Raw genomic sequence first — 14,431 nt, 5'->3', positions numbered from 1 at the left:
TTGGTGCCCCAATTAACACTGAATAATAGTGTATTTGCAACAGGGTGGAAGCAGACCAATATGGTCTGCATGGGTTGCATTGCGGAAGCACAAAGGGCTGGCATGCAAGACACAACGAGGTCAATGACATCATCAAGAGAAGTCTCGCCTCAGCTGGGTGCCCAGTGGTGAGAGAACCACGCATCTTAGGGAACCAAAACCCAGATTTCCCTGCACTTCGCCCGGGTGGCATCACCATATACTCCTGGAAGGGGGGCAAACAGTTGGTGTGGGACTACACATGTGTATCCACCCTGGCTGACACCTATGTACACTTCGGTGCTGATCAAGCAGGTGGGGCGGCCAACCACTGGGAAATAGCAAAATCAGCCAAATACAGACGATTGGAAGGTCAATACCTCTTTGTTCCCATAGCGTCTGAGACGCATGGCCCATGGGGCAAGAGTGCATTGGGATTTCTCAAGGAATTAGGCTCCAAGCTCATTGACGTCACCAGAGACCCAAGAGCTGCCAGTTTTTTGTTTCAGCGCCTCAGTGTGGCGATCCAGAGGGGAAACGCCTGCTGCATCCTCGGTTCCTGTCCGGAAGCGGATGAGCTTCAAGAGATCCACAACCTTTGAGCACTCTTTGCATCAACCAATGTACATCTTGTAACCTTTAAGTATATACAATAAAGAAAAAAAATCATAAGGAAGGGGGTGGTAGGAGAAAAGTACACAGAAACTGTATTGGAGGGGATCTAAACATTCCCTCTAATGCGTTGTGTGTGGTTTCCTCCGATGCTAAGGGTCCCCCTTCTTCCAGCCAGAGGTGGTACTCCCTTCCCTATTTTATAAAAAAAACATATATAATATATATATATATATATATATATATATATATATATATATATATATATATATATATATATATATATATATATATATATATATATATATATATATATCGTCATAGGGGTGACGTCTCTCACCCCTGGCGAGGCGTCTGCTCCCTCACCGGGTGAACGCCTGCGACAGCTGCGTCCACATGAACTGTGCCGGAATATTGGCCGTCATCTCTCTGGATATAGACAGAGACAGACAGCCAGTCTGTCAATTTACATCAGATTTTTCTAGATGTAGTTGCTGGCATGAAAATGGTTCCCAGATGGGGGACGATAGTTTAGTATCGTAAGGTTCGTAGATACAACTATATCTACTGACCTAGATAACTATTGCTTACCCAATTTTTCTGTACGTGGTTTGTGGGTGTCTGGCTTATTTTATAGAGCTTAAGACTCGAAACTATTTGGACAGTGGCGTGTAACAGGGCCACTGTACTGTCCTAACTCTGGCATAAATAACAAAGATTACAGGAGTTTCACTGAGAGTACTGGGGCATCAATTCACATGCATTAAGTGTCTTCAAGACTGCCTCTACGGTGCCTCCTTCCACCACGGTGTCCTCAAGGTTTTCTGTGTTGTAAATTGAGGCTTTACTACAAGTATTATTAACTTCGACTGCTGTGATGGGTGGACACTTTCTGGTGCAAGGAGGAGAGTATTGGTAAGGTTGGCAGCTCTCTCTTGTGTATTGGTAAGGTTGGCAGCTCTCTCTCGTGTCCATATTTCGTAGTGTCGCTCCCGTTCACGGCGCTGTTGTCTACTGTTGGTAATGATTCGTCTACTTCTATTACAACTACTACTTATCTACTGCTACTACAACTGTTGGTACTACTACTATCATTACACCCAATGCTACTGATGCATCAACAACTTCCTCCACTTTTACTACAACCATTAGCACTCTACAGTTGTCGCTTCAAGTTCTATTGTGTTACAACTACAAGTTACAACTATAGTGTAACTCTACAACCTTGGTAATCCTTCACTTGTGGCTGCGATAGCGGTGTTATCCTAGCCCCTGATGCTGTTTGTGTCGTGGCTGGTCTGATGGGCCGAGTGGGCCATTGTGATGGCACTGGCACATACGTCGGAGTGCTATCTTGCTTGGTTCGTTCATACCTGTATGGTTCATCCATACAGGTGTGGTTCATCCATACAGGTGTGGTTCATCCATACAGGTGTGGTTCATTCATATAGGTATGGTTCATCCATACAGGAATGGTTCGTCAATATCTGTATGGTTGATCCATACAGGTATAGTTCATCCATACAGGTATGGTTGATCCATACAGGTATAGTTCATCCATACAGGTATGGTTCATCCATACAGGTATGGTTCATCCATACAGGTATGGTTCATCCATACAGGTATGGTTCATCCATACAGGTATGGTTCATCCATACAGGTATGGTTCATCCATACAGGTATGGTTCATCCATACAGGTATGGTTCATCCATACATGATCAGCAAACACACTAAAGCTAACTCACTCTCTCTGGTTCTCTTTCTCTTTTTCCCATTTCTCCTTTACAAACCATAATAATCTAATTCCTCCCCTTTTTCCCTCTCATCTTCCCTATTTCTTTCGTTCCCATTCTTCCTACTTTCTTCCTTGCTCTATCTTACCCTGTTCTTCCTTCCAAAGGTCATATCCCCAACTTGAGCTTTTGTTTTGACGCTGAAGCCTATTACTCTTATCGAGATCTTCTGAAACCCGGGATCGAGCTTGATGCCTCCCACAACAAACGGCTGACTCCTATTTACACATTTACTGGTTGGAGTATAGACATAAATCGGTTCTAAGGAAAACGTACCCTGCCGGGGTGCCAATTCCCTCCCCTGGAAGAGAACCAGGGCCCATTGGGCTGTGAACCGTCGCTGGCCTTGCGAACCTATTAAATCGATTAATCGTGCATATATTTATTTCTGCTTGAAACCCCAAGTTTCGATTCGTGCATAAACAAACGCAGCTGACTGCTGCGCCTCGGGACGAGTGTGGCGGGTATAACATAATACGGGTCCCAACCAGCGCCGCTTCTTTCATAAACAACAATCTTGATATTTCCCCAAATGCTCGCCTGACTCTTTTTGTGAGCAGTTTATTTTGTGGCGGAGTTGTGTAGTGTTCCCTCTCGCGCGTCTCAGCCAGGCGCAGTCCTCGGGTTTAGTCCTTTGTTTACTTGTTGAACCAGTACTGTGATGGCTCCCGACACACGCGCACACACGCACGCACGCACGCACGCATACACACACACGCACGCACGCACACGCACGCACACACACACACACACACACACACGCACACACACACACACACACACACACACACACACACACACACAGTACCCCATAAAAGGTTGATGCATAAGCTCGTTTAACCCAAGTTTATGTTTAACCCAAGCAAATGTAATGTAATGAAGATAGGGGTAGGAAGCAGGAGACCAGATACAAGGTATCATTTGGGAGATGAAATACTTCAAGAGTCAGAGAGAGAGAAAGACCTGGGGGTTGATATCACGCCAGACTTGTCCCCTGAAGCTCATATCAAGAGGATAACATCAGCGGCATATGCCAGGTTGGCTAACATAAGAACGGCCTTTAGAAACTTGTGTAAGGAATCTTTCAGAACATTATATACCACATATGTCAGACCAATCCTGGAGTATGCGGCACCAGCATGGAGTCCATATCTAGTCAAGCATAAGACTAAACTGAAAAAGGTTCAAAGGTTTGCCACCAGACTAGTACCCGAGCTGAGAGGTATGAACTACGAGGAGAGACTATGGGAATTAAACCTCATTTCGTTGGAAGACAGAAGAGTTAGGGGGGACATGATCACCACATTCAAGATTCTCAACGGAATCGACAAGGTAGATAAAGACAGGGTATTTAACACAAGGGGCACATGCACTAGGGGACACAGGTGGAAACTGAATGCCCAAATGAGTCACAGAGATATTAGAAAGAACTTTTTTAGTGTCAGAGTGGTTGACAAATGGAATGCATTAGGAAGTGATGTGGTGGAGGCTGACTCCATACACAGTTTCAAGTGTAGATATGATAGAGCCTAGTAGGCTCAGGAACCTGTACATCAGTTGATTGACAGTTGAGAGGCGAGACCAAAGAGCCAGAGCTGAACCCCCGCAAGCACAACTAGGTGACTATACACACACACACACACACACACACACTACCAGAAATATGGAAGACGACGAATGTGGTCCCAATATACAAAAAGGGCGACAGGCAAGAGGCACTGAACTACAGGCCAGTGTCCTTGACTTGTATACCATGCAAGGTGATGGAGAAGATCGTGAGAAAAACCTGGTAACACATCTGGAGAGAAGGGACTTCGTGACAAATCGCCAACATGGGTTCAGGGAGGGTAAATCTTGCCTGACGGGCTTAATAGAATTCTACGACCAGGTGACAAAGATTAATCAAGAGAGAGAAGGCTGGTCGGACTGCATTTTCTTGGATTGTCGGAAAGCCTTTGACACAGTACCGCATAAGAGGCTGGTACATAAGCTCGAGAGACAGGCAGGTGTAGCTGGTAAGGTGCTCCAGTGGATAAGGGAGTACCTAACCAATAGGAAGCAGACAGTTACGGTGAGGGGTGAAACCTCAGATTGGCGTGAAGTCACCAGTGGAGTCCCACAGGGCTCTGTACTTGGTCCTATCTTGTTTCTGATATATGTAAATGATCTCCCAGAGGGTATAGATTCATTTCTCTCAATGTTTGCTGACGATGCCAAAATTATGAGGAGGATCAAGACAGAGGAAGATAGTATGAGGCACCAAGATGAAGTAGACAAACTGAAGGAATCGTCCAACAAATGGCTACTTAAGTTCAACCCAAGTAAATGTAAGGTAATGAAACTAGGAGGAGAAAATAGGAGGCCAGACACTGGATACAGAATGGGAGTTGAAGTCCTTCAGGAAACGGACAGAGAGAAAGATCTAGGAGTAGATATCACGCCAAACCTGTCTCCCGAAGCCCACATCAAAAGAATAACATCAGCGGCCTATGCGAGGCTGGCTAAAACCAGAACTGCTTTCAGAAACCTGTGTAAGGAATCCTTCAGAACCTTATATACCACATATGTAAGGCCAATCCTGGAGTATGCGGTCTCAGCATGGAGCCCGTACCTTGTCAAGCACAAGATGAAGCTGGAAAAAGTTCAGAGGTATGCCACTAGGCTAGTCCCAGAACTAAGAGGCATGAGTTATGAGGAAAGGCTGCGTGAACTGCACCTCACGTCGCTGGAAGACAGAAGAGCTCGAAGAGACATGATCACCACATACAAAATTCTCAGGGGAATTGCCAGGGTAGACAAGGATGAATTATTTAACACGGGCGGTATACGCACAAGGAGACACAGGTGGAAGCTGAGTAACCAAATGAGCCACAGAGACATTAGATAGAACTTTTTCAGTGTCAGAGTAGTTAGTAAATGAAATGCATTAGGCAGTGATGTGGTGGAGGCTGACTCCATACACAATTTCAAATGTAGATATGATAGAGCCCAGTAGGCTCAGGACTCTGTACATCAGTTGATTGACGGTTGAGAGGCGGGACCAAAAAGCCAAAACTCAACCCCCGCAAGCACAACTAGGTGAGTACAACTAGGTGAGTACAAATTCATATACACAGAGGGGGCCCTTACGACTGAATGGACAGCGCTTGGGAGTCGTAGTCCTAGATTCCGGGATCGATCCCTGGCGATGGCGGAAACAAATGGGCAGAGTTTCTTTCACCGTGATTCCCTGTTTACCTAGCAGTAAACAGGTACCTGAGAGTTAGACAGCTGCTACCTGTGGATATGTGTGTGTGTGTGTGTGTGTGTGTGTGTGTGTGTGTTAGAGAGAAATATATGTAGTAGACATAATAGAGAAAAATAAATTCGTTAGAAAGGCGGGTCCAAGAGCTAATAGCTTGATTCTGCAGATACAAATAGTAAACACAGACACACACACACACACACACACACACACACACACACACACACACACACACACACACACACACACACACACACACCACACACACACACACACACACACACACACACACACACACACACACACACATATACACACATATACATGCACACACACCTGGTAGCCTGGTGGATAGCGCGCAGTACTCATAATTCTGTGGCACGGGTTCGATTCCCGCACCAAGCAGAAAGAAATGGGCAAAGTGTCTTTCACCCTGAATTTCCCTGTTACCTAGCAGTAAATAGGTACCTGGGAGTTAGTCAGCTGTCACGGGCTGCTTCCTTGAGGGTGTGTGTGTGTGTGGTGTGGAAAAAAAGTAGTTCGTAAACAGTTGATTGACAGTTGAGAGGCGGGCCGAAAAAGCAAAGCAAACACAACTAGGTGAATACACCAAACAAGATCAGAAAAGAAAGGCAATAGTGGGCAGAGAGGACCACTGATAGATAGATAGATAGATAGATAACCTCGAACAAAAGAAGCATGGAGAGTAGATAGTAGAGGCGAACAAGTAGACAGTACGCGGCCACGAAAACTAGGAAGCACAACAAATATATACAAAGTTGCTTTTAAACACACTGCGATAGTCAGCAAGAGTTGAGGACGTCGTAAGTCATAGACTTACGGTTACTCTACTCTTACGTCTCAAGTCAAAGACTTACGGTTGCTCTACTCTTACGTCTCAAGTCATAGACTTACGGTTACTCTACTCTTACGTCTCAAGTCATAGACTTACGGTTACTCTACTCTTACGTCTCAAGTCATAGACTTACGGTTACTCTACTCTTACGTCTCAAGTCATAGACTTACGGTTACTCTACTCTTACGTCTCAAGTCATAGACTTACGGTTAGTCTATTCTTACGTCTCAAGTCATAGACTTACGGTTACTCTACTCTTACGTCTCAAGTCATAGACTTACGGTTACTCTACTCTTACGTCTCAAGTCAAAGACTTACGGTTACTCTACTCTTACGTCTCAAGTCATAGACTTACGGTTAGTCTATTCTTACGTCTCAAGTCATAGACTTACGGTTAGTCTACTCTTACGTCTCAAGTCATAGACTTACGGTTACTCTACTCTTACGTCTCAAGTCATAGACTTACGGTTACTCTACTCTTACGTCTCAAGTCATAGACTTACGGTTACTCTACTCTTACGTCTCAAGTCAAAGACTTACGGTTACTCTACTCTTACGTCTCAAGTCATAGACTTACGGTTAGTCTATTCTTACGTCTCAAGTCACAGACTTACGTTGCCTCTCATGAGACAAGACTTACGTTGGCTCTCACGAAACAAGACTTACGTTGGTGTTGATGAAGTCGTCCGGGTTGTCTGGTCTGGAGACCTTGTAGACGGTGACGGGGACGGTGCGGTCCAGCTCCGAGTACATGGGCTTGAGCCACACGTGGAGGATGGCACGCTTCACCCTGTTGCCCAGCTGCTCGTGATTCAACTTGAAGTACAGGACGTCCATCTCCGCTGGGATTCGAAGCCCCGGTGGTGCTGGAAAGTGATAGGTGAGGTGTAGTAGACTACCTGCCCCGTCCTAGTGTGCGTATTATTATTATTATTATTATTATTATGTCACTATTGTTATTATTAAAAATATTGTCATTATTATTATTATTATTACTAATTATTATTATTATTATTTTTATTATTTTTATTATTATTATTATTATTATTTATATTACATGTTTTCTCTTTCTTTCTGTTATGGAGAAGGTTATATATATATATATATATATAGGTTATATATAACCTATATATATATATATATATATATATATATATATGTATATATATATATATATATATATATATATATATAGGTTATATAGGAGAAGGTTATATATATATATATATATATATATATATATATATAGAAGAACATATAGCTACAAGTGCTATAACCCACACCACACCACATACACCACACCACACCACACACCACATACCACACACCACATACCACACACCACATACCACACCATCACTCCACCACACACTACACAGCCTCTCCGTCTCCTCTTCACGTCACTGCCTGTTGCAAGTGCAACAAGGATGTGATATTCATGATCGCGTTTGTAACTAGTGCATATGTGTGTGAGCACTCCCCTAGGTGTGCTTGCGGGGGTTGAGCTCTGGCTCTTTGGTCCCGCATCACAACTGTCAATCAACTTGTGTACAGGTTCCTGTGCCTATTGAGCTCTATCATATCTACATTTGAAAATGTTTATGGAGTCTGCCTCTACCACATCACTGCCTAATGCATTCCACCTGTCATATAACGCTTTGAAACTACTGACGGTCTTGGCCTCCACCACCTCACTTAACTTGTTCCAACCGTCTACCACTCTATTTGCGAAGGTGAATTTTCTTATATTTCTTCGGCATCTGTGTTTAGCTAGTTTAAGTGTGTGTGTGTGTGTGTGTTTACTAGTTGTGTTTTTAAGGGGGTTGAGCTTTGCTCTTTCGGCCCGCCTCTCAACTGTCAATCAACTGTTTACTAACTACTTTTTTTTTCCACACAACACACACACACACACCCCAGGAAGCAGCCCGTGACAGCTGACTAACTCCCAGGTACCTATTTACTGCTAGGTAACAGGGGCATTCAGGGTGAAAGAAACTTTGCCCATTTGTTTCTGCCTCGTGCGGGAATCGAACCCGCGCCACAGAATTACGAATCCTGCGCGCTATCCACCAGGCTACGAGGCCCCGTGTGTGTGTGTGTGTGTGTGTGTGTGTGTGTGTGTGTGTGTGTGTGTGTGTGAAAAACGAAACAAAAAGTTGATTGTTGAGAGGCGGGCCGAAAGAGCAGAGCTCAACCCCCGCAAGCACGACTAGGTGAATACACACGCAACCACCACCTTTATGTAACAGCGTTGTTACATGTGACGCAACAAAGTAAACACTGCAAAAATAACGTAGTTAATAATTATATCGTTGATCAGTACTGAAAAGATTCATACGAGAGGACAGTGAAACTGAAACTCGACTAATTCGCGCCAAATTCTGGGCTGCAAATAGCTCAAGTTTCCAATTACAGAGAAAGATTGTTGTGGGTAACTTTAACAAATGTGAAAATATATTTCTGGAGCTTCTCTCAGAACTTGACGAAATAGCTAAACAAATTGTAGGAGACCGTGAGCCTTAGAACCCAGAGGACGGGATGAGCAGATCTATCGTATAGTTTCCGTCGTCAACTCCACCTCAGAGGCCAGCCACTTGGGCTGGACGGTAGGGCGACGGTCTCGCTTCATGCAGGTCGGTGTTCAATCCCCGACCGTCTAAGTGGTTGGGCACTATTCCTTCCCACCCGTCCCATCCCAAATCCTTATCCTGATCCATTTATCTCTCAAATTCTATCCCCAATACCCAAGAGAGTATTAGGGATACTCTCCAGTTGTGTGCCCAATAGGGTATTAAAAGTATCAACACAAGACACAACACGAAACAATGGATATATATTGGATAAGTTTAGATTTAGGAAAGACTTGGGTAAATACTGGTTCGGTAACAGGGTTGTTGATTTGTGGAACCAATTACCACGTAACATGGTGGAGGTGGGGCCCCTCGATTGTTTCAAGCGCGGGTTGGACAAGTATATGAGTGGGATTGGGTGGTTATAAATAGGAGCTGCCTCGTATGGGCCAATAGGCCTTCTGCAGTTGCCTTTGTTCTTATGTTCTTATCCCTTCGCAGTGCTGTATAGACGAATTAACCTGGCGCTTTTCCCTGATAACTTCTTCCCTTTCCCTCCACCTCAGAGGCCTGACCTCTCAGCGTCCTTCCTCTGACCTGTCTTCACTCTCCCAACACCCTCAGTTGCAAACGTCCCAACCTCTCACCCACCACACACCCACCAACCTCTCACCCACCCCACTCCTCTCACTCTCAATACCTCCTCGAGGTTGATTTCGCAAGTCAAGACTCTCCCACAATGATCCGGGTACCTAATGCAAGATTCCCTTCAGGTTGAGTCGTGCATACAGAGGTTTAAAACTTCTTGCCTCAGATTGATCTTTAGTCATTAAACGCTCCTTTAACTCCTGTTAGGTTGTTGCAGAGCCGTCCGACGTAATGTGGGAAACAGATGATCAACATCCAGTGCCTACGTAGGAATCGTGATATTTCCTCGGTTGCAATTGAGGAAAGAGAGGGAATTAGGTAAGAGGCAGACGCCAGACTGACCAATATCGTGATGACCTTTGCGAACCTACACACTTAAAGTGTAGGTTCGCAAAAGTCCCGTGGATCAGACTTAGTGATCCACGAGACAGTTAACCCCACCTACAACACCCACGGGTTAGTGATCCACGAGACAGTTAACCCCACCTACAACACCCATGGGTTAGTGATCCACGAGACAGTTAACCCCACCTACAACACCCACGGGGTTAGTGATCCACGAGACAGTTAACCCCACCTACAACACCCACGGGTTAGTGATCCACGAGACAGTTAACCCCACCTACAACACCCACGGGGTTAGTGATCCACGAGACAGTTAACCCCACCTACAACACCCACGGGTTAGTGATCCACGAGACAGTTAACCCCACCTACAACACCCACGGGTTAGTGATCCACGAGACAGTTAATCCCACCTACAACACCCACGGGTTAGTGATCCACGAGACAGTTAACCCCACCTACAACACCCACGGGTTAGTGATCCACGAGACAGTTAACCCCACCTACAACACCCACGGGGTTAGTGATCCACGAGACAGTTAACCCCACCTACAACACCCACGGGTTAGTGATCCACGAGACAGTTAACCCCACCTACAACACCCACGGGGTTAGTGATCCACGAGACAGTTAACCCCACCTACAACACCCACGGGTTAGTGATCCACGAGACAGTTAACCCCACCTACAACACCCACGGGTTAGTGATCCACGGGACACTTAACCCCCACCTACAACGCTTGGAAAGGTTCTTGCTAAGTCAACACTGATTTAGCGTTTTGGCGGGAAGAGCGTCTGAAGCAGCGGTCCTTGACCCTGAGGTCTGACCCAGTCTCAGCAGCTGCTGGATGTGATCGATGACTGGTGTCAAGTCTTTGAGGTTTACCCTGTGGCTGAGCTCCTTGTCTGGTCACTGACAGGCAGACAGTCTGTCACACACACACACACACACACACACACACACACACACACACACACACACACACACACACACACACACACACACACACACACACACATACATATACACACACACACACACACACACACACACACACACACACACACACACACACATACACACGTACGCGAACAAGGGGACACACGTGGAAACTGAGTATCCAAATGAGCCACAGGGACGTTAGAAAGAATTTTCAGTGTCAGAGTAGTTAACGGATGGAATGCACTAGGCAGTGATGTGGTGGAGGCTGACTCCATACACAGCTTGTACACCTGTTGATTGACGGTTGAGAGGCGGGACCAAAGAGCCAAAGCTCAACCCCCGCAAGCACAATTAGGTACAAGTACACACAAATAATAACATGCAAGCAAACGAGGGATAACTAGAAAGAGACTGAACAGGTTAAACTACGAATTGGTGAGCAGAACAATCCGTCCTCCTAATAGAGCGTCGCATTTTGACGTATACTCCACCTAAGGCCAAAAATCGTCGTACTAGAAAATGGTTGCTGCTCACGAAATTGACATACTGTCCCGTTTTATGTTTTGGGTCCTCTGGTTAGTCAGAATAAGAACACTTTAGTACGACAGTTTCTTGACTTTGGGAAACCTTAGGAGGACGGGCTGGACTGAGAGTTGGAGCTAGGAAGGTAACGATTGGGGTTCCCAGAGGCTCGGTCCTGGGACCCTCTTCTGTTCCTTATTTATAGAAATGAATTGCTCTAGGGAGTGAGGGCACTATCAGGGGAAAGCGCCAAGCCATTACGACGATGTAGCACTAGCAAGGGGTCAGGATAAGGATTTGGGATGGGACGGTGGGGGGGGGGGGGAGGGGGGGAAGGGAGGAATGGTGCCCAACCACTTGGAGGCTCCAGGGAGTGTGCTTGTACATGCCACTGTTTGGAATAATGAAAAGGGGGAAGAGTGTCCAAGAAATGATGGAGACGGAGCACCGGAAACACACACAGGCTGAGGAGAGATACATACTTTCACCAAGACACAGAAGCTGGGGAGTGACACATAACACTACCAAGACACAGAAGCTGGGGAGTGACACAACACTACCAAGACACAGAAGCTGGGGAGTGACACATAACACTACCAAGACACAGAAGCTGGGAAGTGACACATAACACCATCAAGACACAGAGGCTGGTAAACATAACGGCCCATTTACCGAGCAATATCAGTGCGGGTGGAGGGGGAGGGGGGGGGGGAGGGGGGAGGGGGGGGGAGGGAGGGGGGACATAATTGGACAAAACAGTGAGAAAATACAGAGTACAGATGAAAACATGAATACTAACGCAAGAATACAAAGAATGAATACTTTAGTATTAAAAGCAAATACAATAATGAAAATATATATATGAAACTGTGCAGCCAATATATATATATATATATATATATATATATATATATATATATATATATATATATATATATATATATGTATATATATATATATTATTCTGGTTTTCTCGCGGGTCCATTGATATTGGTAAACAAAAGCTCGAGACTCTTAATTTTTAGGTAATCTGTCCTTCACCTTGTTGATGCATGGTGCTTGTGCTTAGAGGCCCTTGATGCAAGTGCATGGAGGGTGGGGTGGGGTGGCGTGTTGCAGAGGAGAAAGGGTTGTGGTTGTGGCGTTATAGGAGGAGTTAGTTGAAGTAAAGGGGGGGGGATGCTTGAGACGGTTGTGGCTGGTGCTGGGCATCGATTAGTGTGGTGAGGGATCTGTGGTGGAGGAGGAGGAGGAGGAGTGAGGAAGCTCCACTTGGGTGTAAGAGGCGGTGAATGGCTTGATGATGGAGAGAAAAACCAGTGTCTGTGTGTGTGTGTGTGTGTGTGTGTGTGTGCGTGTGTGTGTGTGTGTGTGTGTGTGTGAGTGTGTGTGTGTGGGGGGGGGAGAAAGTGTAGTTGAAGGGGTGAGGAGGGGGGTCCAGGGAGAGGTCGTGTGTGTGTTAACTATTTGTTTGCATAGGCACAAATAGTAAATACAGAGTCGAGCTATTAGCTCTTGTTTTCCACCTTTGTAACCAATCTGTTTTTCCTGTTATGTCTACTACCTATATTTCTCTCTCATAAACACAGAGAAGTGGAGTCCCGCAGGGTTCAGTCCATGGACCTATACTATTTCTGATATATGTAAATAATCTCCCAGAGGGAATAGAATCGTTCTTCTCATTGTTTGCTGATGATGTAAAAATTATGAGAAGGATTAAGACGGAGGAATTAAGATATGAGGCTACAAGATGACCTAGACAAACTGAACAAATGGTTCAACAAATGGGTACTAAAGTTAAACCTGAGTAAATGTAAAGTAATGAAACTAGGCAATGGAAACAGGAGGCCAGACACAGGATACCGTATGGGAGATGAAGTCCTTCATGAAACAGCCAGAGAGAAAGATCTAGGAGTGGATATTACACCTAAACTGTCTCCTGAAGCCCACATAAAAATAATAACATCTACGACATATGCGAGGCTGGCTAACAACAGAACTGCTTTCAGGAACCTGTATAAGGAATCATTCAGAACCTTGTATACCATTTATGTAAGACCAAGCCTGGAGTATGCGGCCCCAGCATGGAGCCCGTACCTTGTCAAGCACAAGACGAAGCTGGAAAAAGTTGAGGTATGCCACTAGGTTAGTCCCAGAACTGAGAGGCACGAGTTATGACGAAAGGCTGTGTGAAGTGCACCTCATGACGCTAGAAGACAAGAGTAAGGAGAGACATGTTCACTCCCTACAAAATTCTCAAAGGAATTGACAGGGTAGATAAGGATAAACTGTTTAACATGGGTGGTATGCGAACAAGGAGACACAGGTGGAAACTGAGTACCCAAATGAGCCACAGGGATGTTAGAAAGAACTTTTTCAGTTGTCAGAGTAGTTAACAGATGGAATGCATTAGGAAGTGATGTGGTGGAGGCTGACTCCATACACAGTTTCAGATATAGGTATGATAGAGCCCAGTTGGCTCAGGAATCTGTACACCAGTTGATTGACGGTTGAGAGGCGGGACCAAAGAGCCAGAGCTCAACCCCCGCAAGCACAACTAGGTGAGTACAAGTAGGTGAATACACACACACACAGAAAGAAGTCCGTAACAGCTGTATAACTCCCAGGTACCTATTTACTGCTAGGTAATAGGAGCGTCAGGGTGAAAGAAACTCTGCCCATTTTTTCCTGCCATCGCCGGGGATCGAATGCGGACCCTTGGATTATGAGCCCAGATCGCTGTCCATTTAGCCACAAGCCCCACAGGCACAGGTGTGTGTGTGTGTGTGTGTGTGTGTGTGTGTGTGTGTGTGTGTGTGTGTGTGTGTGTGTGTGTGTGTGTGTGTGTGAATGTGTACCCACATCCATTTTTCCAGCTC

At 45.4% G+C, this 14,431-nt stretch overlaps 1 protein-coding gene across 7 annotated transcripts in view; it reads right to left on the bottom strand.

Annotated features, from left to right (window-relative positions):
- Positions 1–14,431, bottom strand: part of LOC123768418 (growth/differentiation factor 8) — a 63,152-nt gene that overhangs the window by 14,662 nt on the left and 34,059 nt on the right. For all 7 annotated transcript variants that reach the window (XM_045758914.2, XM_045758915.2, XM_045758917.2 and 4 more), the window contains one exon: positions 7,191–7,390. In XM_045758914.2, coding sequence (XP_045614870.1) covers positions 7,191–7,390 — 200 coding nt within the window. The remainder of the gene's footprint in view (positions 1–7,190; positions 7,391–14,431) is intronic.

Source organism: Procambarus clarkii, chromosome 35, assembly GCF_040958095.1.
Source record: "Procambarus clarkii isolate CNS0578487 chromosome 35, FALCON_Pclarkii_2.0, whole genome shotgun sequence".
NCBI classification, from domain to species: domain Eukaryota; kingdom Metazoa; phylum Arthropoda; class Malacostraca; order Decapoda; family Cambaridae; genus Procambarus; species Procambarus clarkii.
The sequence above is the reverse complement of the archived record's forward strand: the minus strand, read 5'-3'. Positions and strand labels throughout refer to the sequence as shown.